Source organism: Echinops telfairi, unplaced genomic scaffold, assembly GCF_000313985.2.
Source record: "Echinops telfairi isolate 266 unplaced genomic scaffold, ASM31398v2 ScPeMD7_7410;HRSCAF=8448, whole genome shotgun sequence".
Taxonomy (NCBI): domain Eukaryota; kingdom Metazoa; phylum Chordata; class Mammalia; order Afrosoricida; family Tenrecidae; genus Echinops; species Echinops telfairi.
The window spans coordinates 12,836,412-12,863,682 of NW_022111310.1; the positions used below are offsets into that span (position 1 = coordinate 12,836,412).

Genomic DNA, 27,271 nt, shown 5'->3' on the forward strand with positions numbered 1-27,271 from the left:
AAAGAAAAGAATGATGGTAACATATATACAAATGTGCTTGATACAATTGATGCAGGGATTGTTATAAGAGTTGTAAGAGGCCCCAATAAAATGATCTTTAAAGAAGGAAAAAAAAGAGAGATAGTCTCAAAACCCCACACGGGGCAGTTCTACCCTGTCCTACAGGGCCACTAAGAGCTGGCATGGACTCGATGGCAGGGAGTCTGGTTAGGGGGTTGGGTTCTTAGCCCAAAAAGGATGTGCTCCTCTTTCTGAGCTAAGAAACTCCTCCAGGTCTTCAAAAGTGGTTTGCTTTATAAACCATCCTTCATGGCTCAGCCATGGCCAATGAGGGCAAACTGGAACAGACCCAAATTTGCAAAGTTGGGTACACTGGAATGATAAGTCCTGTTAGAAACGTAATCTTCCTCTTTGAATGGGGCACGTACATGTTGCATAGCAACCATGTCTGCTGATCAGCAGAGTTAGAAACAAGGACCCCCCTGTGCTCAGAGATGGCAGCCACCTGACGGGCTGCTCTTCATAGTCCTGGCAACAAGCCCATCTCCCACATCAGTAAGCCCCCTCCAAATGCCCCGGTCCAGGGCTTCGACCTGTAACGTTCCCCATTGCAGCTATTGCTGCGGTACATCCACATTGTACACATGCTAGTCTCTTCTGATTTTGCTGTGTTACCCAACACTAAACAGAACCGAAGTCCTATTGTACACTCAGCTTCCCAGAATGCCTGAAAGAATGAAGAGCGTGCACACCCACTTGTTAACGTTTTCACCAGTAGAAATTGCTAACAGTTCATGTCTAAACTATCATCTACACCTTACCGAGTTCTAAGGCTTTTAAGCCGAAATACAGACGGTAACCCTTGTCACTTACCGCATTTGCTGAGGTGCCTGATGGCTTTTTCATACCGCTTCAAGTGTTTGTCTATAGTGAACCGCTGATAATTCGTGTCCATTTTCTTAAGTGTATTAAGAAATGGAAGATATTCTTTAGGATCCTAAGAAGATAAACAACAAGGTACCCATATTAAATGTAATTCAGTTTGCATACCAAAAGAAAGTATTTAATTTGTGAATGAGGGGGAGTGCGGAGTGGAGACCCAGAGCCCATCTGTAGGCAACAGGACATCATCCCCTTACAGAAAGGTCACGGGGAGAAGACAATCCAGTCAGGGTGCAGTGTAGCAATGATGAAACATACAACTTTCCTCTAGTTCTTAAATGCTTCCTCCTCCCTCCCCCTGGGGTCAATATCATGACCCCAATTCTACCTTACAAATCTCCCTAGACCAGAGGATGTACACTGGTACAGATAAGAGCTGGAAACACGGGGAATCCAGGACAGATAAACCCCTCAGGACCAACAATAAGAACAGCGATACCTGGAGGGGAAGGGGAAGGTGGGGGAGGAAGGGGGAACTGATCACAATGATCTACATATAACCCCCCTCTAGGGGATGGACAACAGAAAAATGGGTGAAAGGAGACATTGGTCAGTGTAAGACATGAAAAAATAATAATTTATAAATTATCAAGGGTTCATGAGGGAGGAAGGGAGGGTGGAGGAGGGAGGGGGGAAACGAGGAGCTGATACCAAAGGCTCAAGTAGAAAGAAAATGTTTTGAGAATAATGATGGCAACAAGTGTACAAATGTGCTTGACACAATGGATGGATGTATGGATTGTGGTATGAGTACACGAGCCCCCAATAAAATGATTTTAAAAAAATAAATCCCAAACTATACAACTTTAAACTTATCCTCAATAGAGCAGTTACATATTATATGAAACCAAAAACAAGTTTTGGTAAAATGCTCCAAAATCTGAGTATTATTAGCTTCCATTTAGAAGGATGATTAATGTTTCGCCACAGGCATTTCTTTCATAGGCTAATTACAATAAAAAGGTTCCAGTATAGAAGATACTCAACAAATGCATCTTGGTTTTCTCCTAAGGCCTCGAGCTTGCTGTTGCTCTCCTGGTTTTTCATGCCTACTGTTTGCAAAGGCCAAGGGTTAGGAACAGTACACTTACACCGCCGAGCTGGATGCTAACCTCCGAGCCTTGACAAACAAGCCCTGGAGCCTATCGTGTTCAGCTCGCTCACCTCCTGTACGAAATGAGTTTCTAACAAAACCAAACAAAATGCCTCTTCTTTATAGTGCTTTTTCCCTAGGCAAACAAAGCATTACACAAGGAAAATGCCAAAGGAAGTAATAATGAAATGTTCACAGGTGTGAAATGGGAGAGTAATGTGAGCCAAAATACTCAATCAAGAAGTATTTAGTAAAAATCTAACACGTATACCGAGTGAAGCAAAGCCCTTAATCTCTAGTGCACCTAATAAAGGAGACAGACTGTGCATCCAGGGGTAAGCACTACGTGCAATGGAAGCAAACATGTGGCCTAGCAGCTCATGTTCCCAGAGAGCAGCTTCACAGGGGGCCTGCACTGACCTTCCACCCCAGCCCGCAGGTGCAGGCTGACTACCAGGAACTCCTCCGCTCTCAGACCAGGGCTCAGATGCCCAGAGCACCAAACTCCACCCATGACTTCTCAACCATTGCTATACAATTATGATTCAACATAACATTCTTAGACTATTCAAGGAGGGTGAATGAGGCCAAAATTCATTTAGGATATTTCATTTAACATACATGGTGTGTACAAGCATGCTATGCCAGTTTTTTACATTTTATTCTTTTCACCCATTATGTGTGTGTTCATGCATTAGTTACGTGGGCATGCTACCTGCAGGTGGTGCAGTAGAGAGTAATCTTTAAAGAACTATCAAGACATTTTTGTTCACTTATATAAACTCCCTCCCACCCTCCCTCCCTCCCATTGAATTGTTTCCAACTCACAGCAAACCTACAGACAGGGCAGAACGGCCCCTGTGGGTTTCTGAGACTGTAATTCTTCATGGGAGTGGAAAGCCTGGTCTTTCTCGTGATCTAACCTAGCAATCAAAAGTATGATGGCCTGAAGATTGAAAGCAAGAGCTCTGGAGTCCCACAGATCAGCCCCAGGCTGGCGCTCACAGGGTAACTTCAAACAGGTGGCTGACCTCTCGGGAACAGAGATTTGTACTTGCATGACGTGTATAGAAAACTCCCCAAAGATGTACCTTCTGTGACTTCTCGGCGACCATGAGGACCAAGTCAAAGTCATAGGTCCCGAGAGAATGCTCATACAACTCATTGACGTCCACCAGAAGCAGCAGATATTGCAGCGCCTCCTCTGCGCTCACAGCGTCAGGACCAGGCGGCGCAGTTCCTGTGGGTGTTGAAGAAAAACCAACACAAAACATGTGAGGGGAAAGGCCCACACCCCCAACAATTTAACCAAAAAGATAAAAAGTCATATTATACATTTTCTTGACAGAAAAGACCATCAGATAAGATGTATTTTCCTTTCTTTTTCACATGTTTTGTAGGGCAGCAAACACTGAAAATGTCTCACAGTGAAATGACATTCAAAAGGTCACTTGTGAATGATAAGGCAACAGTCATGGCCCCGGTCAGCAGAACCTTCCAAAGGGCAGAATAATGCCAAAAACGGAGGGCACTTTCAAACACTCCGCTCCAGGTCTCTACCTTGAAGCTCGTGGACCTTCTGAAGCACGGTTCCCAGCTCAGGGATGGTTTTCTTCACATGGGAGGTGAGGATGGACAGGCAGTACCTGAGGTTACGAAGGAGAGAGAGACAGCAGCACGAGAAAGATGACGTGGCCGACCACGGACGAGCCCGTGCATCGCATTCATGAGGCGGCGGACGTACCTGTGAGGGTTTATGCTCTCCATGGCTGCCCGCAGCGAGTCACAAATGAGGTCCACGCTCTTCCCCTCTGGATTCCTGGGCAGCTGGGCACCGCTGGAAACTGGGGGAGGGTACATGGTCTGTGTAACATCTTCTTCCCTAAGAACAAGTGTTAGAAGATCACTCATTGATGATATGCCCCAATTCTCAAATGCCTAAAGGACCAATAAGAGAATACAAATGACGATGAGGTAAAGTCCATTTAATTATAAAAAGACTCACAAAACAAAGTAAGAAGTTTGGGAACAACTTTTAATTCCCAAGGTCTGCTTAGTAGTTCATCAAATTAAAAAGTGACTCATTCAAATCATACTGAATTCTAAGTGATAAGAACTACACAAATCAGTTGTCAGTGCTTCTATGTTGCCTATATTTTTAAAAATCACATCAATTTAGAAAAAGTCTGGGAGTTTCTTCTAGAACTAAGCTGCCGTGACCCATGACCATGTAATCCCACTCCCAGGTTCTCTCTCATCCCAGAGAAATGAGAGCGTGTTCACCCAAGGCTTGTATAATCACGTTCACAGAAGTCCGATTCACATTAACCCAAAGCGGGGATAGCTGGTTGTCCATCAACAGGGGACTGAGCAAACAAACTGGCGTGCGGGCTACCCAATGCCTAACGCTGAGCAAATCGTGATCCAGGCGCCCACGTGGTCCTGAAAGCATTATGCCTGGTGTGCGCAGCTTCATTTATACATATGAGGCTACATTTTACGGCTCCTGTGCACACAGTTAGAGAACCGCTCAGAGGTGAGAGCCAGGGTGAGGGCAGGAACTCAGTGGGAAGGGCTTGAGGAGACACCCTGAGATGCAGGAAATAGCCCCTAGCTTGAGAAGGTTTGGAGTCACACGAAATATGTATCTGTCAAAACTCAAGGAACTTATAATTTGTGTATTTCATTTTAAACACACCTGACATAAAACAACAACAACAAAATTCCTACACACCAAGAATACAGCCTCGTTCGGCTCCACCAGGTGAGGTCCTGAGGGGTGAAGTGGCCTCAGGCCACAGCATACTCAGAAATGCACCTCAAAGCAAGGTGGATGGCTGGACAGTAGGCACAGAGCAAGCAAATATGGATGACAGAATCTAGAGGGAAACCACAGGATGCTCACTGTACAATTGCCTCAGCTGCTCTATGCCTTTAAAATCTCATTAAAAAGCTGTTAAGTGTCAGAGAAGGACATCATTTAATTTCAATCTCCTAAAAAAATTTTTCTTAAACAAAAAGTTCAGATGATTATTTAAAAATCAAGTAACCAGATAACGTAAATAATCTGAATGACATATTTTAAAGTCAGCTTTTAAATAGGTTGTTTTTAAAAGGTGGAGCAGCAAAAGGAAACCCAGTGGCAACTGGAAATTGCAATAAGAACAAAATATACCGAACTACATATTTGACTTATCTCTATTTATCCGTTTGATTTTAATCAGAGGGAAGAAAACTAGGGTTATTATACTTATAAACAATTCAAAATACTTACTTCAGTTCTGTGAAAAACAAATTAATATGATTTACAGAGTCGATCTGTTTTATGAAGGTTTCCACATTCTCAAGAAACACCTATCCAAAAATGGGGGAGAAAGATTTCAGTTCAGGTCATGTTCGTTCTTGCCTCTAGTGAGCTCAGTGCATGTCCGATTTGGAGAGTCACCTTGGGGTTGTGATCATGAAGCAGGTTGAGATTAATTCTCAATTTCCTCATGCACTCAAAGGCTTCTTTAAACATCAGTCTGTGAGGAGACAAAGAATGTTTCCATTACCATACAACCCAGTTATAATCGGAATATAGCCAACATGCTGAAACTGCCACTGGATTTCCACTCAACTCAGAAACCCCCAAAATTATGTATCAAGTCCCTTTCACTCCTTAAAAGTTGTGAACAGGTCGACATAGCAGTCTGGTGCCTTGTCTACATAAAACAGAAAATCACTTAGTTTTAAAAGAAAACAGTAAGACAGCTCTTCCTGACACAAAGTTTCCCACCGACTGATCCAAACAATGGGTCATTATCTTTGGGACAGTGGCTGAGTTTTTTGGAAGAGCCCTCTGTAAACCTGCGAAAACAAAGACGCTTTGTGAACCATTTGAGTGGGCTCGTGAGCCATCCAAAGCCTGAGTTGATCCCTTGCAGGTCCCTTTATGAAGCCCCGTTTTGTATGATTCTTTATGCTTAAAAAGGAGCCCTGGTGCTACTGTGCATTAGGAGTTACATTTCTAACCTTAAGGTCGGCAGTTCAAACCCACCAGTCACTCCGTGGGAGAAAGATGAGACTGTGAGCCCACAAAGACTTAGAGAGTCAGAATCCCTATGCAGCGTTGCTATGAGTTGGAATCTACTCTATAGAAATGGATTTGATGGGCTCTGCTTATAAAGTCTATTATACCCTATAGTTATAAAATCAAAATATGAAAGGGAAAATGCTTATGAAAATCTGACTGAAGTCACAAGTAATGTAGGTTTCTTAATTGTTGAAAAAAGTAATAAAAAGACTGAGTCTTTTCGCACCTAAATCATAATAAGAAGGTAACTAGTCACATATAATAGGCACTTACTTGTCCAACCACTTACGAATCTGCGCTAAAACCAGGGCTCGGTGGTGAACAACCTCTAAATTCCCTCTTGGCATCTACAATGGAAAAAAATAAAGAACAGAGTTTTTTTATGACACAGAAAAGCTGTAAGTACTAGAACACGTGATCTGACTTTCTAACTCTTCACCAAGAGCTGCCAGAAAGCCGGAAAACAAGTACACTTTTAGCTGAATTTAGCTGTGCCCAATGTTTTTGTGACATTTAACAGCAGCAGCATTTTTAGCCTGCCCAGCCAACATTAAGGTGTTCAGGTGGCGTGGTGGAGTATGCGTTTAGCTGCTAACCACAAGGCCGGCAGTTCAATCCCACCGGCTCTCTAAGCGAGAAAGATGAGGCTTTTGGCTCTTGTGGCGATTTACAGCCTTGGAAATCCAGAGGGGAAGTTGCATTCTGTTGCATAGGGTCACTGAAAGTCGGACCCCATTCCACAGCACTAGTTTTGGCAGCCGACATTCCTTTGTACAAAGTTAACAAACATTCCCGCAAGGAAGAGCGTATGATAAATGATTCTGAATGAGGGACTAAAGAGTCTAAAACACATTCTGCAAGAATTCGATTTAGTACCGTGTGCCTAACGACTATCAAAAGGATCACCTTAAAAATCAGCTTACCTGTAGTATGAGCTTTGTGTCCTGGGGCACAACAGTGACGATGCGTGACCCTCTCTCCACCTTCCGCAGCATCTCTTCACTGGACACCCCACTGCTGCTCAGGCCTGCCTGTAATGCTACCGATACCACAGCTTTAAGACTCACTACCTGGACAAGCCACTCTCAGGACACCACAGTGGAAAACGCACGTATTACCCCAAACGGAAGAGAGCCCTTAACCATCGGCTCCTGGGTGCTCCCCCTGGCACTGAGGGCAGTCCACTAAACCCTCATCCCCGGACCAGCCGCGCTCCCTTGGAGTCCTCACGCACAAATATTCACAGCCCCTCAGGTGGAGTGGAGCCACACAGGGAGGCTCGGACAGCTCCTCCTTTCTTAGCACAGCATAATCACACAGGGAGAGAAAGATGTCCAGTCTCCCAAACAGAAGTAAGAGAAAGTAAGTGGGCTTCTTTAGAATAAGGAAGAAATGTGTACGCTCATACACACAAAAGGGAGTGTGGAAAAGGACAAGGGAGCTAATTTCCTATCAGTCACGAGACGGAGTCCTGCAGAGGCGGCCACAGGGAGAAGAGGGAGCCTTCCCTGCAGTGAGAACACAATGTCCATCTTGGAGGAGCTCTACAGTAAAGTGGATGCATGTTGGTGGCCGAGGGGCAATAGGATGTGCTGTTGGTAAAAGGATCTCTTTCTCTGGAAGTCTTCGCTCACTGATGCAGGCAGACCTCCCTGACGTTTGATACTGACATTAGGGGCTAAGTAAGGAAACCCTGAAGGTTAGCTAGGGTTCTCAAACTTCATGATAAGCCAAAATAGGTAAAATCAAAACAAAACCCCTACCCCGGCAAACACCCTTAAAGTCCAAGGACAAAGGTAGTAGAAGAGGGATTGTTTCTATTCAATAGACGGAAAACTTACTCTCAAACGAGGTATCTCTCAGACATAAACACTGGCAGGTATGGGAATGGGTGGTCAACAATAAAAATTCGCCACACACAGCAAAGGATGTGATGTTTGATGCAACCTGCAATGAGACCAGGGAGGTGAGGGGCCCTGGCAGTATTGCTTGGAGGAAACACTAACAGGAGACAGTGCCCAACCAGCTCGATACCTCAGTGTCATTGACGAAAAAGCGACACCTCTCGCTCAGACCGAGGACACATTCCTAAGAAGAAAAGAATTGGAGTTACAACCATTCGAACTCAAGCTTCTTAACCCTAACACTCCCCTCAATTCGCTCTCGCAGTTCACACCAGATATGGAGTGACGATGAGCAGTTCACACCAGATATGGAGTGACGATGTGGTTGTTACCATGGAGACTGGGTGATAATGACAGCTGCTCCCTCAGCCTGCCCTGTCCTTTCTACCCAACCCCCACAGGTATGTCTCAACCATACCCCCTTTCCCACACTCATCAACTCCCCTCCAAACGTCTCTGCTGGTTTCCCTTCCATTTGTGTCCCGCTCCCTCTCTCCACCGGACAACCATATTCATCTTACCAACCACCAAACAGATCACCTGGAACGTCCAATCTTTACAAACGATCACTTATCACTCCTGCCATCTTGCCTCCCATAGCCTTTGAATATGCTGAGCTTTCTCCAAGCTCCGAGTGTTTTATTTCTATTGTCCTTAAAAGATACTCAAGAAAACTTAACTCAGTGTTTTCTGTATAACTGAATATGAAAGTTTGACAATTGTAGTTTCCTATTTTCTGATACCCACCCCCAAGGAAAGCAAAGAACGAATTACTATATTCTGTATGATTTTTTAATCACATACATTTTCTCATTTAGTTTTCTCCCAAGACTAGGTATTGATCCCAGGTGATGGATGAAAGTGTTGAGGCTCTGAGGGAGCTCTCTTGGCCATAGCTGAGATCCAGAATCTCGTCTTGCATTCGCCTCCAAAATCCGTGCCCTTTCTACCTAACACCGTCAGCCCCTGTGTAACTCCTTTAAGGGCTAACTTTCCTGCACTGGGTTCACATACCTCTCCCGCAACCATGGCCAGTTCAAACTGCATGCAGGGGTAAGGGAACTGGACCGGGACTCCCCCAGGCTTCTTCCACGGCTCAACAGCCAGACAAGGTGACTCTGCAGAATCAACAGGCCTGGTTTACAATGAGCTGGTCTACTCTTTGGAAAGAATCTTAGCCATCACACTCGTTAAAACACGTAAGTGTAATTTAGAACACTTCCCAAATGCAATGTGGCAGCTCAGCAGACCATGTCAGTTCATTATATGGGAAGACACATAGTAGACAAACCCTGAAAACCAAACTCACCGCCATCGAGTCCATTCTAATTAACAGTAACCCTCTAGGACATGGTACAACACCCCTGTGGGTTTCTGAAACTGTAAAACTTTAAGGGAGGAGTAGTGGTTGTTAAGTGCCATCAAGTCAGTCGCAACTCACAACTGTTCTCCTGCTTAAGGCCTTCGTCGCAGCCACTTATGGTGGTAGAAAGCCTCATCTTTCTCCCCAAGGGTGGAATACATACACCTGCAGTTCCATTCGATAGCCTCGGGCTCTCCAGGGTCATTAAAAGACCCAACAGCACTGCACTGACAAGGTGCTCACAGTCCGTGTTCTGCGACAGTCCTAGGCACACTTCCCTCGCACTTTGATACTCACCCCAAAGGCACTTAAAAATCTGTCCATCAGCCAGCTGCAATGCTACTGAGTTGGTGTTGGAACTGCAACACAGAGAGATTATGACCCCATCCACTGTCACAGATGAGCTGACAAAAGAAACAAAGAGAAGGGCTAAGGGGAGGGGGCATGCACAGACCACTTATCTTGGAAATAGTGACATGTTCTGGGGGTTGTTTTTTTTGCAAAGCAAGCAAGTAGTCTCCCTTTGGTACTGGACTATTTCAATAGACAAGAGCAGGTCAAGGAGTTGTGCTACAAAATCAGAGAAAGCTTCATTAAACCAAAGCATTGACACGTGAAGCTACTGCTTTTGGACCCAGCCTCTATCTTGATCAACACACTTCTGAAAACAGTGCCTCCATTTCTCTCCCCCTCCCCTGAAGGGTTCTGCACTCTTGGACTTTTATCAACATTCTTCTCCATTTCATATTGCCGTCTTGACATATTTGAGGGTCTCGATTTACGTTCTTTGTGAACGTTGAGTTTTGAGGACAGAAAGAGGTCTGAAAGGGCAAGAGAAGGACTGAGGGATGAGAGTGGTCAGGTTTCCCAACAAATTCTCCTAGGACGGCTCAGGATGGCTCGTTACCCCAGGAGGAGGGCCATGCATGTCACTGTCGTGATGGAAAATTCCTCCCGGCCCTTTTCTCACAACGCGGTTTTCAGTTTTCTTGAAAGGTCTTCCTGAGTCTCTGCTATTGCCCTGTGACCTTGGAGAGAATCTATCAAGATTATTCCTTTGGGAGCCCTCTAAAACAGCCTTCATAGCCCTCTGTGCTGACGCTGTGCCTTGCATCTAACTGGCCCAGAAGATTCTTCCCGAAGCCACTGTTTTGGTGAAGTCCCTGAGGAGACTGACAGGCGTACTCCTGAGAGAACGTGTCTACAGCCAGCTACTCCTGACAGCGGTATGTCTTGGCACATTTTGCTTGGAATAAACACCTGGAGCCCAGCAGCAAAGGTTTTGGATTTACCCTCATAGAATTTGTCTAGTGGCTCTTCATTTGTAGGAAGAAGGGAATCTGCTATTGCCATAACATTCTCTCCCGAGGAAACGGAAAGGGAGAAGTACAGGTGTCTCAAAATGAAGAGTAGGTAATAGCAATCATTCAGATTTTTTCATCCATCTGCCAAAAATAAATTACCCCCCCAATCAAACCCTAAGCACACACACACAAAAAAGCATTACTTTCGACTACTACAAACATTCCATATTTGTGAGTACTCGATTTTCTGTGAAGACGGGTTGGAACTGGATGCTGGTGCCATCTGGATGGCCTTGGGTTACTCCTTAACTGACCTTACCTGCCTTAGGGGTCTCCTCTGTAAAATGGGGTACATACTTCAAAAGGATGCTGTGAGAAACAACTGTGTTCATGTGTGCTAAGGACTTGAAGAGCACCCTTTGCCAAGTTTAAGCTGGAGTTCAGCATGAACTACAATAAGTACAATAGCTTACAAAGAACCGAGAAAACCAGACTCAGTGCCATGAGCTGATTCCGACTCACGACGGGTTTCTGGGACTGCTACCTCTTTACCGGAGTAAAACACCTTGTCCTTCTCCAGCAGAGGGACGGGTGGCGGCTTTAAGCTTGGGGTTAGCAGCCTCACACATAACCACTACATCACATAATCACTACATTACACGAAGGACAGATCAACAGCAATAACCTGATCTCTTTTGTAAAATCACTGATATTTTGTTATGACAAAATAGTTACTTTCTGTGAAACAGGGGAGAACAATGAGGCTTTCTGCTTTCATAAAGATGTATAACCTCAGAAAACTCACAGGGGGAGTTTTACTGTCTTGCAAAGTTGCCATGAGTTAGAATCGACTCAATGGCGGTGAAGTAAAACAGTTTTTAATCTAATGTGATTAGGGTAATAATTTCAAATCAAAGCAGCAGAAATATGCTTTTTTAGGTAACTTTCCTTATTAGATTAAAGCAAATGAGATGAGGACATCCAATTTTACCTTTTACAAGCTAATGAGAATTTCCGATTCAACCAAAAGGAAACTTGGATACTTTAGGCATTTCTTATGTAAATCACTCAGTTTTTTAAAAATATAAGCTCCTGTTAACTCTGAGGGTGCTACATGTGCTTAGAATATATTCTGTATGTAGCCACCTAGACGTTTTTTCAAAATATCATAAAGCACGCTGAGTCAAAGCTAAGGTGTGAACGATTGCATTCTAATATGTTTTAAGTCATAATTGAGAAGGTTCCTCATTTGCAAAAGGAGTTTAAAGCACAGAAATGTAATCAGTTGGGCTGTCACCGTAAATGAGCCCGGGGAGCAGTAGCAGTGTGTGCCTAAGACGCCATGTATGGACGGGGGGAGGAGAGAGGGAGTGCGCTGCAGAGTGGCACTCAGGCAAGCCCCGCCTGCAAGAAGATGAAGTCGGGACTCAGAGCCAACTCTCGAACCCACCATACACGGAGGTTTCAGCAGAGAAAAAGAGAGGAACCAAAAAGGCAACATACAGATGGAATTTCCTCCCACTACATTCGTGTGTGAGAATGAGTCACGCTAATTCCCTCTGGCATTATGAAAATCAGTTCTAAGATCTGAAAACACCTCTCTGTCAGAAAGTGTGTATATATCGAATAAAAACACTGAACACATCTAAACAACGTTTTCCTTCATTTCTTAGCATTAGTCCTAGTTTCACCACTCTTCAATGCATTTTCCAGTCTTCATAAGGAGACTTAGCCGTTTTACCAAGTGGGTTGAACAGAAGAGCCACTATTCCCAGCCTTGCTCATCAGAGGCCCCAAAGCAAAGGTAATGAAAACGTCCTTCCGCTGCCGATTAGCCCGAGACACAGGCCAGCACTGCCGTACCTGATGGTGAGCTGTCCTTGCTCCTCACTGGTCTCCGAAGCAGCCGCGGTCAAGCAGTAAATGACAGACTGTGGGCAGGCCGAACTGTGGCTTACGGCCAGGAAAACGTCTTCTTGAATCCAGGTGAAAAGGCCGAGCTTCAGTGGGTTTACTTCTTGGTCTTCATTATTCTCAAATTGAATTCTGTTGGAGACATTGAAGAGCATCCAAGACATAAGCAAATCATGAAGAGCACTGAGATTTTCCTGAAAGAGAAGCTGAAGTTTCCTTTACTCTGAGATGTCTAGATTCAAGGAGAACATTCAAGAAAGCGGTTTCTCAAGAAAGCTATCTGCCGCAGCCACCACGCCGAGCCTCTCCATTGTCAGCTCTGAGCAGCATCCCCACTTACCTACAAACCAGACTCCTGCAGATACAAACAAACCAAACTCACTGGCACGGAGTCCATTCTGTCACACCCACCCTACAGGAGCGCGCAGAACTGCCCGTGGTTTAGACTCTGTTGGCAGGAGTCGAAAGGCGAGTCCTTTATTCTGGAGAACAGCTGGTACTTTTGAATAGCTGACCTGGCAGCTAGCAGACCACTGTCTACACCTCCAGGGCTCCCTTCCAGCACATACATGGGAGCTTTAAAAAGTGCCATTTCTTTTTCATTCCCTTTAACTATGAACTTTGTGAAGCCCCTTCGTATCTGGGTCTCAGTTTGGGTTCTCGTGGAAGCACCTCACATTAAGTTAGGGTCAGAGGGTTTGCCTGCCTCTGAAGCCTGCCTGCTTCTGTGCATTTACACATCTGACCAAGCCGCTGGTTTTGCCATCTCAACACTAGGAACCTCAACGCCACTTCCTGCCCTTTAGGGAAAGTGGTCATTCCCCTCAGCTTGGGCTGAAGCGGCTCCATCGTAGGCTGGATATTCCGACTCAAGCAGCTGTCTCTCCACTGTGATCAGCCCACTCCGGAGTACCCAGCTCTGGTTGTCACTGGCACTCTCCATGCCACCACACCCAACACTTCCCATTCTTCTTTACCGATCCCAAAGGAGTGTTCATCTCTCAGTTTTTAAGAACTGAAATTATACTCTAAATGACCACATACCTTCTGGTTTGTATATGGGTGCTTGAGGTTTTCAATTATAGCCGATCATTTACAATATCATTCCAGTGGTAAAATTTCTTCTGCTTTCTTCTCAGAGACCCTAAAACCATGGCAACCCAGATGCCCAGGAGTGTGTCAGAAAGCAGAGCGGCTACAATAGACCATCCGCATGCTAACACTCACACATCCTCCATGTGTAGGAGAGCTCAAGGCTGCCCTATCACCCTCAGCTCCATCAGTCCTGCAGGATTTCCCCTGGAGCACCAGGGCTGTAACTTGACTGAGGAATTGAACTCCCTGTCACCCACCAGGACACATGGCGCTCAGAGGTACAAGCTGTCTGGCTTCCCTATCCCAGCTGAAAACGGGAGTCCAGATGTTGTGTCTGGACTCAATGTTATTCGACTCAACAGCAAGCAGAGAATACCAGTTGACTGAATCGAGGAGGACTACATGTTGGCTGCTTCTAGAAGTCCGAGATGATGAAGAAGAGCTTACACGTATCTCTTTTCCAGATGAGGTATCGTGAGGGGAACTTGAAATCCGTTTCCACCCACAGCGCCCAGTTTCATGGTGGGGTCTTCACAGGGACTGTCACCTAGAGAGAAAAATGGTGACCGATACAGATGTCGCTTATACTGCACAAGGGGCTCTGCATCGAGTCACACAGCCATCGAGAAAGCAACCACGTCTCATCCTCTTTCTTCAACCTCCATCGACCTGTCGGTCTTTATCAACACCATCTTCTTCTCCAGATGGGACCTGTCACCGTCTTCCCCCGTCCAGGTCACATGGTCATCAGATGGGGGGGGGGCTGCCTCTCACACAGCGCCTTTCCTCCCACCATCAACGCTCAGCTATCGCCAAGAACCCACGAACCCTCCCAGTTCTCTTCTGTTCCTGCCTCCCTTCATTCACTGCATGGCAGCCATGGCACTCCTCGGGTCAAAGGCCTCCAATGGAGTCCTACCTCGGTATAAAAGCCAAGGCCTCATAAGGGCCCGCACAGCCCTGCATGCTCTGTCCTGCCACCCGGTGACCCCAGAGGCTGTCAGCAGGCCTCAGCGCTCTGCTGCCTCCAGCCGGGCCTCCTTGCTGTCTTGTAAACCTCTGAAGTTGCTTTTCATTCCGCCAAGGATGGTCCTTCCTCAGATGAGTGTGCGGCTCCCTCTCAGGTGCCCACCAGATCTAGGACAACACGCCACCTTTCCAGAGGCCAGATCTGTGTGTTTTCAATGTAAAATGCACCCTCTTCCAGCAGCCCCCCTGCCCTCCAGCTCTCCCTACTCCTCCCTGCTCTATTTCCCTACATAGCACGTGCTAGCGAACATATTACAGATTATTCAAAGAAAAAGGAAAAGATAATAAAATTCTTCCCCAAACTTTCTTTTATTTTAATGTACTATCTTTCTTGTATTTTTATTTAGCATCTTTCTCCCCGTCCAGAAAACAAACTCCACATAACGCAAAGACCACAAAAGGTCTGGCACATAACGGATCAATCGACACTGAGCGGAAAAAGAGGCAGCTAGCTTGCACACGTTGTCATCGGGTTTGTGCCCCCGTCCGAAGTCCACCACTTGCCTCCGAGCTCTTCATCTGCACTGCGTGCTCTTTTCTGTTCAGGTCAGCACTGAGACCTCAGCTTAGACTTCAACACCCACGCTTTTCCTCGGATTTCTTCTGATCTCAATGACTCACTTGACTCCCGGTACAACACGAAGCTAACCGTCTGCTTTTTCTACACCAGCACCCTTGAACCTCACCAACTTACCTCCCTCCTACTTTACTCCCCAAGCCAGTGCCCAAAGCTGGCATCCATCCAGTGCAACTCCACTGGAGCTACCCACACTAGGTCACCACCTGAAACTGCTCCACACCTTCTGATAAGGTTTCCCTTAAACCTTTTCCACACTTATATCCAAACTCTCCACACGCTGCATAAATGCTCTACGGCCCTGGATTTGTACAATTTCTCTCTTCCTCCCATTTCCACAGCCACTGCCCTGGTTCAAGCCTTCACCATGTCCGGCCTAGAGCCTCCACTACAGCATGGATGCTTGGCCTCTGTCCGGAGGCCCTTGTCCACTCTTGCTTGAAGTCTCTCACGGAGACTTCAGGGAAATCACAAGCCCTCTGGCATGCTGTTCTCTCCTCTCTGGACCAGGAAAACCCCATGCCTCAAACGAGCTCAAGCAGGGCTAGGAAGACTAACTGAAAGTGTGTGCAGAGACTATACATCTGATACAACACACTAAAGCTGCAGTAGAGATCAGCCCCTCTCCACATTAAAGAGCTCTCTAAAGGTACCTGACTCTTAAAACAACAACAACAACAACAACAACAACAACAACAAAATCCACACTCACTGCCATGGAGTTCATTCCAACTCACAGCGACCCAATAGGACAGGGTAGAACTGCCCCTGTGAGTTTCTAACCCTTTAACTCTTCATGGGAATAGAGAAACTCTGTAACTCTTCATGGGAATAGAGAGCCCTGTCTTTCTCCCAATGGAGAGGCTGGTGGTGTCGAACTGCTGACCTTGAGATCAGCAGCACAACATGCAATCACAACACCATCAGGGGTCCTTTAAACTTAACTCCAAGTTCAGTAAAATAAAAGCAATTCCTTTTGTAAGCCAAGGTAGGATTATAAAAAAACCTGAAAGCTCTCAGGCCAATGAACTACCACACCGACAGCAACGTCAATTGTAAACTTCAAATGAGCAGGAAGAGGAGCGCCCAGGCCCCAGCAGATGGTCATTTGCTCTTGCCGAGGAGTAGGAGGGGCTTACTGAGAGCCTCATGATAGCAGACTCGGCACATACCACATTTGTAGACGGAAACCTGGCGACTGGCGTCCAGGACAGCGAGGTCATTCCTCCTCTGAGGGTGTGCAGAGAACATGACTTGATTCACAGGCTCCGGGAACAGCAGTCGGTAGGTGTACATGGGAGGCGGGATCACAGTCTGCCGGAAGACGGTCATCAACACCCGGTCTGCAGGCGGAAAAGAAACGCAGGAAGCATCAAGGGGAAGTTTGAGTCATATAATACAGCATCTGAACAGCTCTGTGGACCACTCAGTAGGAATGATGGTAGAAAACATACAGATCTTTAAAGAAGTAACTTTCAGTGTTCTTTCACAGTCAGTGGGTTTAGGTGGTGGAAGCGGGAGGAGGGGTGTAAATGTTATGGGCTCTAACGGATATATGTGACTGCTGTCACCTTGAGGCCTAGACAAGTCCAGCTTTGAAGCCCAAAGTGCCTTCACTGCCAAGAAGTAAGGCTAGAAGGCAAAGCATTCAGACTTACAGTTTTAAACCTGGGCTTATAAACCCTATCAGACTAAAGCAAAAGGATCAGATTCCTGAAGGCACTTCCTGATGCCTGGATATGGTATACGACAGACCTGAAGTCTGTTGCCATCTGTGCCAAGTGTGCATCGAATTAAGACCACTATATTGAACATGACTTAGAACACAAACTCACATTATAATCTTAGAAGTAAGTGTTCTTTTATGCTAAAAGTAAGTGAATGATTTAGATGTGGCTGTTTCTCTCCAATTGCTAATCCCCCTCCTCAAAAATAAACAACAACAAAAAACCCTCCTCATGCCAAACAGAAACATGCAATCTGAATTGAACCGCCTGGGGAGGTTTATCACTACCAAGTATTATATCAGAAAACAAAGTAGCCTAAGTGGTGCATGGATCTCTGATATAAACCTTCCCCCAAGGCTCCACTACAACACTTTACCTCTTCTGTGCCAGGATCCTCAAAGACCAGACACGTCAATGTGTGAAGGTCATAGAGCCAGCACACTGAGAGCTGGGTGGTGTGTACCAAGATGGGTTGAGCGTAGAACATATGGTTTTCAGGACAAAGCACATACCGAGCAAGGGAATTCCCATTCAAGTAAAAACAAATCCCCAAGTATAAGCACGCAACCAACCAAATAAATGAAAACGATTCCCCACTGCCCACCTCAAAACACGTCATCTGCGGGCCTTGGTCCACAGCCTTCGGGCTCTTGGACCAGGGCCCACTTTCCAGCAACTTACACCCATCAATGACGGCCACGTTTGCCAGGTCACTGTCGCTGTCTCCCAAGCACCGGTCCGTTGTCCAGTGCCAGTCATAGCTGAGGTAATGCCAGCCTTGACAGAGAACATGCAGCCGGTACGGCATCACCGGATCCCACATCAGAGACACGGGCTTGTTCTTCCCATAGGAGCTAAAGTGGAGACTCTGCTTGAGGTACCAGTGGTAGTTCCCAATAGTCCACAGCTGCACTGTAGGGGGAGGAGGGGACTGTCAGGGGGTGGGGGTCAGACTGCAGAGGGCCTGCTGGAAGGGAAGAGGTACTCTCTGGAAATGACCCTTCTCACTCAGCTTCTTTATTAAAACAATAACAATAATGATGGCTAGGTTTATTAAAGTGAGGCAATTAGACTAAAGGTAGAACAAAACTCAATCCAAGAACAACTGATTCAGTCTCATTATGCTATTTTAGATGTAACTCAGTTTCCATGACTATCTATCTGGTATTAACTATGACTCAACCAATACTGTGGAGTCATATCTGACTTACAGTAACTCCATGTGGCAAAGTAGAACTGTGCCATGGGGGTTTTATACTGCAATCTGTATGGGTACAGAATGCTATGCCTTTCTCTCATATAGATACCGTCACTTGGCAGCTGAGCAATTAACCACTGCCCACCAGGGCCCCTTCTAAGGGAGATTAGCATTTAATGAACCTTTCCAATATCAGGAGTAGTCTCTCATAAACCAATTTATCACACAACCTAAGCTGATTTCTAGCTCTACTATCGGAAATCTCTTCAAGAATAAGGCCAAATCACGTTAAAACCAAGTCTGTTAAACAGATGAAGCACACAATTTAATATCTTTATTAAGGAACTAATGTTCTTAAAACATCTCTCTAGTCACTAATTCTTAATTGAGCAGTGACAGTAACTCTAATGTGGTTCTCTAGCTACATAATTACAATATTTCTACCTAATAAGCTGGAAAGTTAGACAACACGCTCCCTATACTCCATAAGGACAGAAGTTGTGGCGAGCAGACCATGGGCCTGGCCTCTGACTCAGTGGACTGTCAGACATGTTCTTCTCTGGCTGTACATATAAATCACTAGGGAATTTTAATTTATTTAAACATGCAGCTATACAATTCCTACTCCAACAGACTAACTCCAACTCTGAAATGAGGCCTGGGTTGAGAACTATTCTGTTGAAACAAAGAAAGAAGTGGAAAATAAAGTCTACAAACAGATTACAATTATGAATGCACAAATTTATAAACTGTTCCAAAGCAATACACATACTGGAAGCACACACACACACAGAACCCCAGGTGACACGTGATGTAATCTCAGGCTGGATAACCTAAGTGAAAGAGAACCCACGTGAAACACACACACACACTGGACAACCACACATTTCCTAAGTATAAAAGGCAAAAGTAAAGCTACATCACAAAAACAATAGGGAAAACTAGAAAAAATATCTGGAAAGAGTTGATACATAAAAAGTTGACACCTGACAAGAGTTGCTAAGTGAAAATTCTTACGATGACACAGCTAAAGAGGAACCAAAGTCATACGCAAAAGATAATGAGTGGCTGATGAATGTGTTTTAAAAGCTTGATTTTTCTACCATAAAACAAAGATGTGCACATTTAAGCTTTCATAATGTTCTAATTTTCATTTTACCTATGAGAAAAAATTTTAAAAGAACCTATAATACCCAGAATGGGTACCAAAGTCATATAATCCCTTGGGGCCAACAAACCCAGACAGAACTTGACTTAATTACTGTACATATTGAGCATCTTAATAATGCTCCAGTTGAAGAAACTGCTGTCCTGACTACAAAGCTTGAAAGCCATCTAGGAAACAATCAAGCAGTAAATGTATTTACATCCTTGGAAAGCTACGGAGGATTGAGAGCCCAGGGAGCCCCTCCTTCGCATGCACAGTCGTCCTGTGGCTCGCAGGGTCTTCAGCAGGACCACCGCCCCCAGAGAAAAGCACCATCCATCATGCAAACCAGAGCACTCTCACCTCTCCACTTTCTCCCCTCTGCTAACACTGATTCTCGGTGGGAGAGAGGAAGAAAACCCCAAAAACGTTTGATCAGACATGCAGCTGAATGGACGACCACAGGTGTCTTACCATACGTTTTCAGAGTGGATTGTTCTTCTGTTGGCAGGTCTTCCAGCCAAACTGTGAGCACCAAGGAGTCTGCATTCCAGAGCAGGCCATTCACCTAGCCGGAGAAACGTCTGTCAGGGCTTTGCGCTATGTGCTCACTTCAAGATCACAGAACAGGTGGTTTCTTACTCTCACAAACCAAATTATCTGCCTGTCTGAGCTGAACCCTAGCTGTAAACCATTAACCGACAGTCAGGGAACCAATTTAATCGTGAGCACCCCACCAGGTAAGCTGCAATAGAAAGGATCCTACAAAATGCCTGACTAGGACCTCTCACAACGGTCCAAGTCATCCAAGAGAAGGTCTCAGCGTCTGCCCCAGCCGAGAAGCACCCAGGGAGACATGAAAACTCAGAAACACAAACTCACTGCCACCCCGGTGATTCGGACGCATCGCTGCCCTCTTGGCCAGGGTAGAACCACTTTCGGGTCCCTGAAGCAGAACATGTTTTGTTTTGTTTTGGGGGGCTATGAATCTTTACAGGGGCAGAAAGCCTCGTTTCCCCAGGATCAAAGGGCTGATCTTGGGATTAGCAGCCCAACTTGTAACCTGCTACACTCCCAGGGCTGATAATGTGGGATCCTGAGTCAAAAGACAGCGGGTCTTTTAAATGGAATTATCTGAATAAGCTATGGCTTTCCTTGACCAGAGTGGCTACAGGGAGAAAGGAAAGGATAAAATATAAAACTCCCTATGAAGTAACAAGCCCTCGGAGATTCTGAGAACCTACAAATTAAGCAAGCGATCATGCCTGGAGAGCCTGTGGCCTCGGCAGTTAACTGAAGGCAACTAAAAAGCACTGATTCTAGTCACTTCTCAGTCCGACTCCAGGCTGTCCTGGCTGTAATCTGGACAGAAGCAGATCATACGGTTTTTTTTCTATGGCACCCACTGGGTGGGTTCCAACTGTCCACGTTCAGGCTAGTAGTGCCGTGTAAACCTAGGTATATTGGCATACCTTATGTATTTCTGCTAGAGGCGTTATCTGACTCCTGGCAACCCCAGATGCACCAGAGAATGGTATCCTGTAAGTTTTCAACAGCTGATATTCTGAACGTGGACTGGGTTTTTTTCCTCCACAGCATCTCTAGGTGGAATCTCTAAAACTGCGAAAGACATGCCACTTCTTCCTTGTAAAAACAATTTCTCTTCTATATCTGCATCTGTCTATCTAAACCTCACATGAGATGCCGCCACTTTTACTACGATCTACTCTGGAGTTAGTTATAGCTGGATAGAAAATAAAGCCCCCCTACAGCAATACAAAGTCCTTCTTCTGTGATGACAGAAAGACTTGGGCACCTACCTTCACCTTATCCTTGAGGAAAGGAAGAGTGAAGTGCCCGTGAAGAAGTCCGTTTTTCTCAAAGAACACAACATCCTGCTGGTTGGGTTTGTCTTGGGTCGATGCCATCAAGCCGCCGGAGGGCCTGAGAGCGAGCACACAGAGCATGCTAGCCCATCCTCGGGAGCCCCTGGCCAGCTCACCGCCAAGACGAGCTCGGAGAAATGACGCCCAGCAAAAGTCAACTTTCAGGCATCGAAGTCATTTTCAACCCTGTGTGTCCCTTCAGAATACATCGCCCTCCTGTGGGGCTGTGCCTACTGAAAGATAGCTCGGGCCGCTTTCTAAGTTGCCACATCCGCAGAGCCATGCGCACTTCAGTGACATCAGGGCAGCTTTCAAAATAAACCGATTATTTGACCATTCAAGTGCAAGCTCCTAGAAAACTGTCACTACTTCTCCTTCAATGCTACAATGTTAGCAAACAGCAGGAGGCTTCAAAAGGATCACGGGAAAAAATCCCATCATCTTTTATTTGCATTTTTCCATGACCTTTGAAGCATTCACAATCTATGCCCCAGCAGGTATTCTTCAACATCTCAATTCACTAAAAGCTTCTCAACAGCTTCATCGTGTTTATATTGTCTCTCCCAATGGTCCCTTAGTTGCTGAAGAGAAACAAGGTGTTTGAAGCCTAGGGGCCCAATGGTTTGCATGTAACAGGTGCTAGTGAGACAGAGGAGATGCTGCATGTATCTGCAATCAGGGCAGCTGCAGGGGACAAACAGGTGAGGACTGCACAAGGGACCAAGAGGGTGATGCAGATACAGGCCCACCACTGAGCCTGCATGTTCCCGAGCAAGCAGATCCTGCCAGCAGCCAGCAGAAGGAACTTCTTTTTCCAATTTCCTCCAAGTTCCAATTACTCCATCAAGATCTGGAAGCTGTAACTTCCCTCCCCAGCACAATTTTCTGTTGCACACAATGGCTGCAATAAGCCCATCCACAGCCATAACTTAAGAATGAAAACTGTATGGGCCTGGGAGTGATCAGATCTGCGAGAAAGGGCAGCAATAAGTATTCAACTTAAATCCAGACTTTTGGGGAGAAAAAAGTCTTACAGCCAAATGCAGGAAAATGCCCTCTGAGTAACAAACATCTGTATTTAACTGGTATCTCCCACACGCAGGGCTCCACAGCATCTTCTGAGATGATGGAGCATGCAGGGGAGGGGGGGGTATTCTCAAATGCCCACTCCCACTCACTTCCACGCCAAGGTCGGTCCCAGTCCTGCCACAGGCTCACTGGTCGACTGCAAAGCAAGCTCTCGACTCCAAACTCTGACCTTCCGGCCACCTGGGCAGGGAGTAAAGGGAGAAAACAGAAAGGCAAAACATTAGGATGTATTTTGTTATGCCAGAAACGTTTCGGACACCTTCTTTACTAAACAGAAATTGCCATGGCTTGAGAAAGGCACATTAGATCAAGCCCGTTGGAAATTTTAAATTAATCCTCACATTTGCATCAGGGAATGACATGTGAGACTGTCTACATGTTGGAGACCTACTTCGTGAAGCAAGTAAGAGAAGGTGTAAAACAGTTATGATAATGATCAAGGGAAGGGCAGATGGACAGGTGAACGGACAGCAGAAGGAATGAAGATGGAGAGAAGAGCCGAACTCCGTAGGGAACCCCCACGTAAAACTGAGGCTTTCATGCTTAGCGGGTGCAGCACCGGGACATAAGGGGGTGCTTCTAATCTCAAGTACTAGCCGAAAGAATGACGACTCAGGATGTGCTCAATGATATCTCACAGGTGGCCTCAAAGACGCTTGTAGCTCTGAACTCGACTCCTTAAACATTGAAAGCAGTGGACCTTCCCCTTGTACGTGTAAAGAAAGCGCCAGCCACAGCAAAAAGAAGAAAACCGTCTTGAACATGTAGGATTAAAAGTTTTGTTTTTGTTTCACTCAACTTATTTCCATACCTGTCTCCGGGCAAACAACACTCACAGCAACAAACTGTCCATCCCCACGCCAGGTAATCTGTGGTCTTTGGTCATCCCAGGGCAGAGCCGACTCAGGCTGAGGACAGGAAGACACAGTGATGTTATTAGCATGCTGAAGTAGTCCAGGGGCAAACATGCCACAAGCGATTATGCACCAAAGTAGCCCCATGCACCAAAATTTTCATAAAGGATCACCAAAAAAACTACAGTGCCCTCGAGTGGATTCCGACTCATCACAGTGTATAGCACAGTCCCTATTGGTTTCCCAGACTAAGTCTTTACAGGAGTAGAAAGCTTCATCTTTCTCCCACAGAGTGGTTGGTGGTTTCCAACTGCTAACCTCACAATAAGCAGCCCAATGCCCTCGACTCAAGTCTTCCCTCAACACAAGAACACTTTGTTCTAATAATCCACATTCTGTGATGCTCACCTCCCTGACACGATCGCTGAAGACAAAACGAGTGCATAAGCAAATGTGAAGAAAGCTGATGGTGCCCGGCTATGAAAAGATACAGTGCCTGGGGTCTTACAGGCTTGAGGATAAACAAGTGGCCATCTACCTGAAAAGCAACAAAGCCCACATGGAAAAAGCACACCAGCCCGTGTGATCATGAGGTGTCAATGGGATAAGGTATCAGGCATCTAAGACCTAGAACAAAATCATATGAATGTGAATGTTGGGGGAGGGATGAAAAGTGGAGACCCAAAGCCCATCTGTAGACAATTGGACATCCCCTCAATAAGGGTCACATGGAAAAGATGAGCCAGTCAGGGTGCAGTATAGCACTGATGAAACACACAACTTTCCTCTAGATCCTTAATGCTTCCTTCCCCTCACTATCCTGACCTCAATTCTACCTTAAAAATCAGACTAGACCATAACATGTACACTGCTACAGATAAGAGCCCGCAACACAGGGAATCCAAGATAGATACACCCCTCAGGGCCAACAAGGAAAGTAGAGATACCAGGAGGATTAGGGGAGGATGGGGGGGAGAAAGGGGAAATCAATCGCCAGGATCAACATATAACCCTCTCCCTGGGGAACGAATAATGGAAAAGTGGGTGAGGGGGGACAGAGGATGATGTAAGATATGAAAATAATAATCTATAACTTATCAAGGGTTCGTGAGAGAGGGAGGGTTGGGGAGGGAGGGGGGAAAATGAGGAGCTGATACCAAGGGCTCAAGTAGAAGAAAATGCTTTGAAAATGATGATGGCAATGTATGTACAAATGTGCTCGACACAATGGATGAATGTATGAATTGCATTGATAAGAGAAGTAAGAGGCCCCAATAAAAGTATTTAATAATAAATAAATAAAAGAGTAGCCCAACACAAAACCACGGAACCACCATTACTCCTACACAGAGGGCTAACTGAAGCACTCCAGAAACCTGCTTCTGGAACCCTTCCTTCCAAGAGGCCGCTCAGGCCCCGAAGTCACCCAACTAAACTGCCAGTTTCTCTGAGCCCAAGCCAACAGTATGAGACTTGTTTTTCTTTAAAACAGCTGGGAACCAGCATCCACTGGAATCAATATTAACAGTCACTGGGAAAGCTCAGCCAACACAAAAGGAAACACTACATCAATACAACTGAAAAATCAAATCATTCCTTAGAGTAAACTAATTAGCATCTGACTAATCCATTCAAATTGCCTTGAGTTGTGTAACTATCATCCAAAGTTTGAACATTCTCACCACCACAAGAAGAAATCCTGTACCCATGAGCGGTCACTATTTACCCTCCATACATAGGCCCTATTCCTCGTCCCCGGCCAACACTAATCTACTTTCTGTATCCAAAGATCTGCCTATTCTAGACATGTCACACAAATGGAGTCTTGAAAGACGCGTGATCTTTTGTGACTGGCTGCTTTCTACTTAGCAAAATGTTTCTGCGATTCATCCAGGCGGCAGTATCTATTAGTAAAGCACTTTTTTTTTGACAACCATAAACTTCAAAAAGTTCGTGGAAAAATGGAATTAAAAGATAATGAAACATCTTCATGATCTTTATGAAGCCCCGTTGTATATGATCTTAAGAGAGTGCTTGGAGGGTAACACACCACAATAACTGTTTTTAAAAGATAAAAGAAGTACGAATGTGCATAAACTATTTCCTTAGGCCTTGTTTATTTTCCCATTTCTCTTTCATTCCTACAAAAACATCACTTAAAAACCTGAAGGATATGAAAGCTCTGCTAAGCTAAACAGAAAGATGATGCTTTCGGCTCCCATCGAGATTTACAGCCTCAGCAGTCCTCCGGGGCACTTCTACTCGGGCGTGTAGAGCTGCGAAGTCCAAATCCAGTGATGGCAGTGAGTGAGGGAAACAGAGAACTGCTAGTTGAGGCTGAGGAAGCAAGGTCATGTCTGGGAATACTTCCTCCATTTTCCTGCCCATTCTTTGCTGCTTCAAATGGGCCCGGGGGGCACACAGAATAGTAAAGTTGACTGAGAATGCATGCCTTACTCAAAACATTATCTTGAAATATAAACTATGCAGTTGGTTTTTTTTGTTTGTTTCACTTCAAAAATTTCTTACCAATCGTTAATTCTATTATCCCCAAAATTACGTATGGACCACTAAGTTATTTGAAGCTCCCTGATACATGATTCCTTCCCAATCTTATCACGGCCCTGGCCTGGGAGCCATACCATGTCTACTTCAGAGAGAACACGGAGCCTCAAATGGCAGGATGCCAAAGAATAATAAAAAGTACACATCTTCTTGGTGCCTTACTTTTACTCAGTGATAATGCCTTTAAATGAGTGTTTTCACAAGGTTCATACTATAAATGAAGATGAGTATAAAGTATAAAGGTTCATACTATAAATGAAGATGAGTATATATAACATGGTAGCAGACACTTGTGCAAAGCGACTTCCCCACACACTGCCGGAGGATGCTTGTCTCACACTGCCTGCCTTAAGGGGCACTCTAACCTATTAGATCCACTCATCAGGTCACCACTAAAGTCCCTGAGATTTTCTAACCCGCAAGGAAGGAAAACCAGGGAGCCCTGGTGGTGCTGTGGGCAAGTGTTGGTCTGCTAACTCCAAGGTTGATGGTTCAAACCCGCCAGCAACCCACAAGAGAAAGATGAGGCTCTACTCCCATAAAGATCTAGTGCCTCGGCAATGCTGTACAGGATCACTGGGGGCAGCAGGTTTGGGTTTCCAGTGAGTCGATGACTCCAGTGTGTGCAGGGCAGTGCGTGCTCGGGAGAGCGAGGGGAGGGCATTCTCTTTCTACCTGTGAGGCCTCATTTCTTTAATTGGATGGAGAAGCCAGCCAATGACTTCTTTGACGGGTGATGCCTGTGCTCTCGCAGAGCTCTAGAGCAAGAGAGGGGTATCTGTCACCAGCTTCCAACTGGGCGACCTGGATTTCCTGGTGGAAATTTCCTAAGGAAAGGTCTTTATCCATCAGACCAACCTTACCATTTGTATCTGCATAGCTGTTGGCCTGCCTTCGGATCCATGGAACTGCGTCTCCTTTTTGCCCCACCCAACAGTGATAAACTTGCCTAAAGAACAAATTAAGAAAATGCAAAACAACCAATAAGTAAGTGAAATAAAGTGACAGCAGTTTCATTGTTCTTCTTCGTGAAGCAGTCACCGGCCATTACCTAGATCCTCTCTAAGGCCTCTCAGTTCTGGACTGAGAAGCAGCCGATGTTAGCTAACCCTATTTTCCATAGTGACCCAATGACTCACAGCACCCTGAGTAATCCAGGGTGTGTCGCTGGCTTCTAGGAAGCATCTCTCCTTGGCAGTGGACTCCCTCAGTTGCCTGGCCTACTCCTCCACCCTCAGCTTTCCTCTATTCCGTGCAATTCAGCCCACTCAGCTCCAGCGCTGCTTCCCCGGGAAGCCTTCCCTCTCCAGGTACCCCCTCCCTCCTCCCACCCCCTCACACTGCCCATGCATTTCACTCCTGTACTGGGGGGCTCCACAGCAGGAAAGCTGGCCTCTTCACCACTGTTCATGGTCCGCAACACCAAGCACCTAGTCGGCTTCACAGCACTGACTTAGTAAATGGTTTCAGAACAGATAAAGTAGTTTTGAAGGAATAGCTGCAGTTTCC

The 27,271-nt window shown here is 45.7% G+C and overlaps 1 protein-coding gene across 2 annotated transcripts in view; it reads right to left on the reverse strand.

Moving 5' to 3' along the window:
- Positions 1-27,271, reverse strand: part of ELP1 (elongator acetyltransferase complex subunit 1) — a 56,112-nt gene that overhangs the window by 21,617 nt on the left and 7,224 nt on the right. For both annotated transcript variants that reach the window (XM_004710957.2, XM_045296555.1), the window contains exons 6-26: positions 26,626-26,711; positions 23,155-23,251; positions 22,433-22,523; positions 21,189-21,312; positions 19,843-19,936; positions 17,705-17,935; positions 16,469-16,639; positions 14,138-14,237; positions 12,545-12,727; positions 9,675-9,781; positions 9,029-9,132; positions 8,145-8,198; positions 7,952-8,057; positions 7,034-7,149; positions 6,384-6,457; positions 5,481-5,559; positions 5,310-5,389; positions 3,780-3,917; positions 3,596-3,681; positions 3,127-3,275; positions 874-997 (exon numbers count right to left, since the gene is read on the reverse strand). In XM_004710957.2, coding sequence (XP_004711014.1) covers positions 874-997; positions 3,127-3,275; positions 3,596-3,681; positions 3,780-3,917; positions 5,310-5,389; positions 5,481-5,559; positions 6,384-6,457; positions 7,034-7,149; positions 7,952-8,057; positions 8,145-8,198; positions 9,029-9,132; positions 9,675-9,781; positions 12,545-12,727; positions 14,138-14,237; positions 16,469-16,639; positions 17,705-17,935; positions 19,843-19,936; positions 21,189-21,312; positions 22,433-22,523; positions 23,155-23,251; positions 26,626-26,711 — 2,394 coding nt within the window. The remainder of the gene's footprint in view (positions 1-873; positions 998-3,126; positions 3,276-3,595; positions 3,682-3,779; positions 3,918-5,309; positions 5,390-5,480; positions 5,560-6,383; positions 6,458-7,033; positions 7,150-7,951; positions 8,058-8,144; positions 8,199-9,028; positions 9,133-9,674; positions 9,782-12,544; positions 12,728-14,137; positions 14,238-16,468; positions 16,640-17,704; positions 17,936-19,842; positions 19,937-21,188; positions 21,313-22,432; positions 22,524-23,154; positions 23,252-26,625; positions 26,712-27,271) is intronic.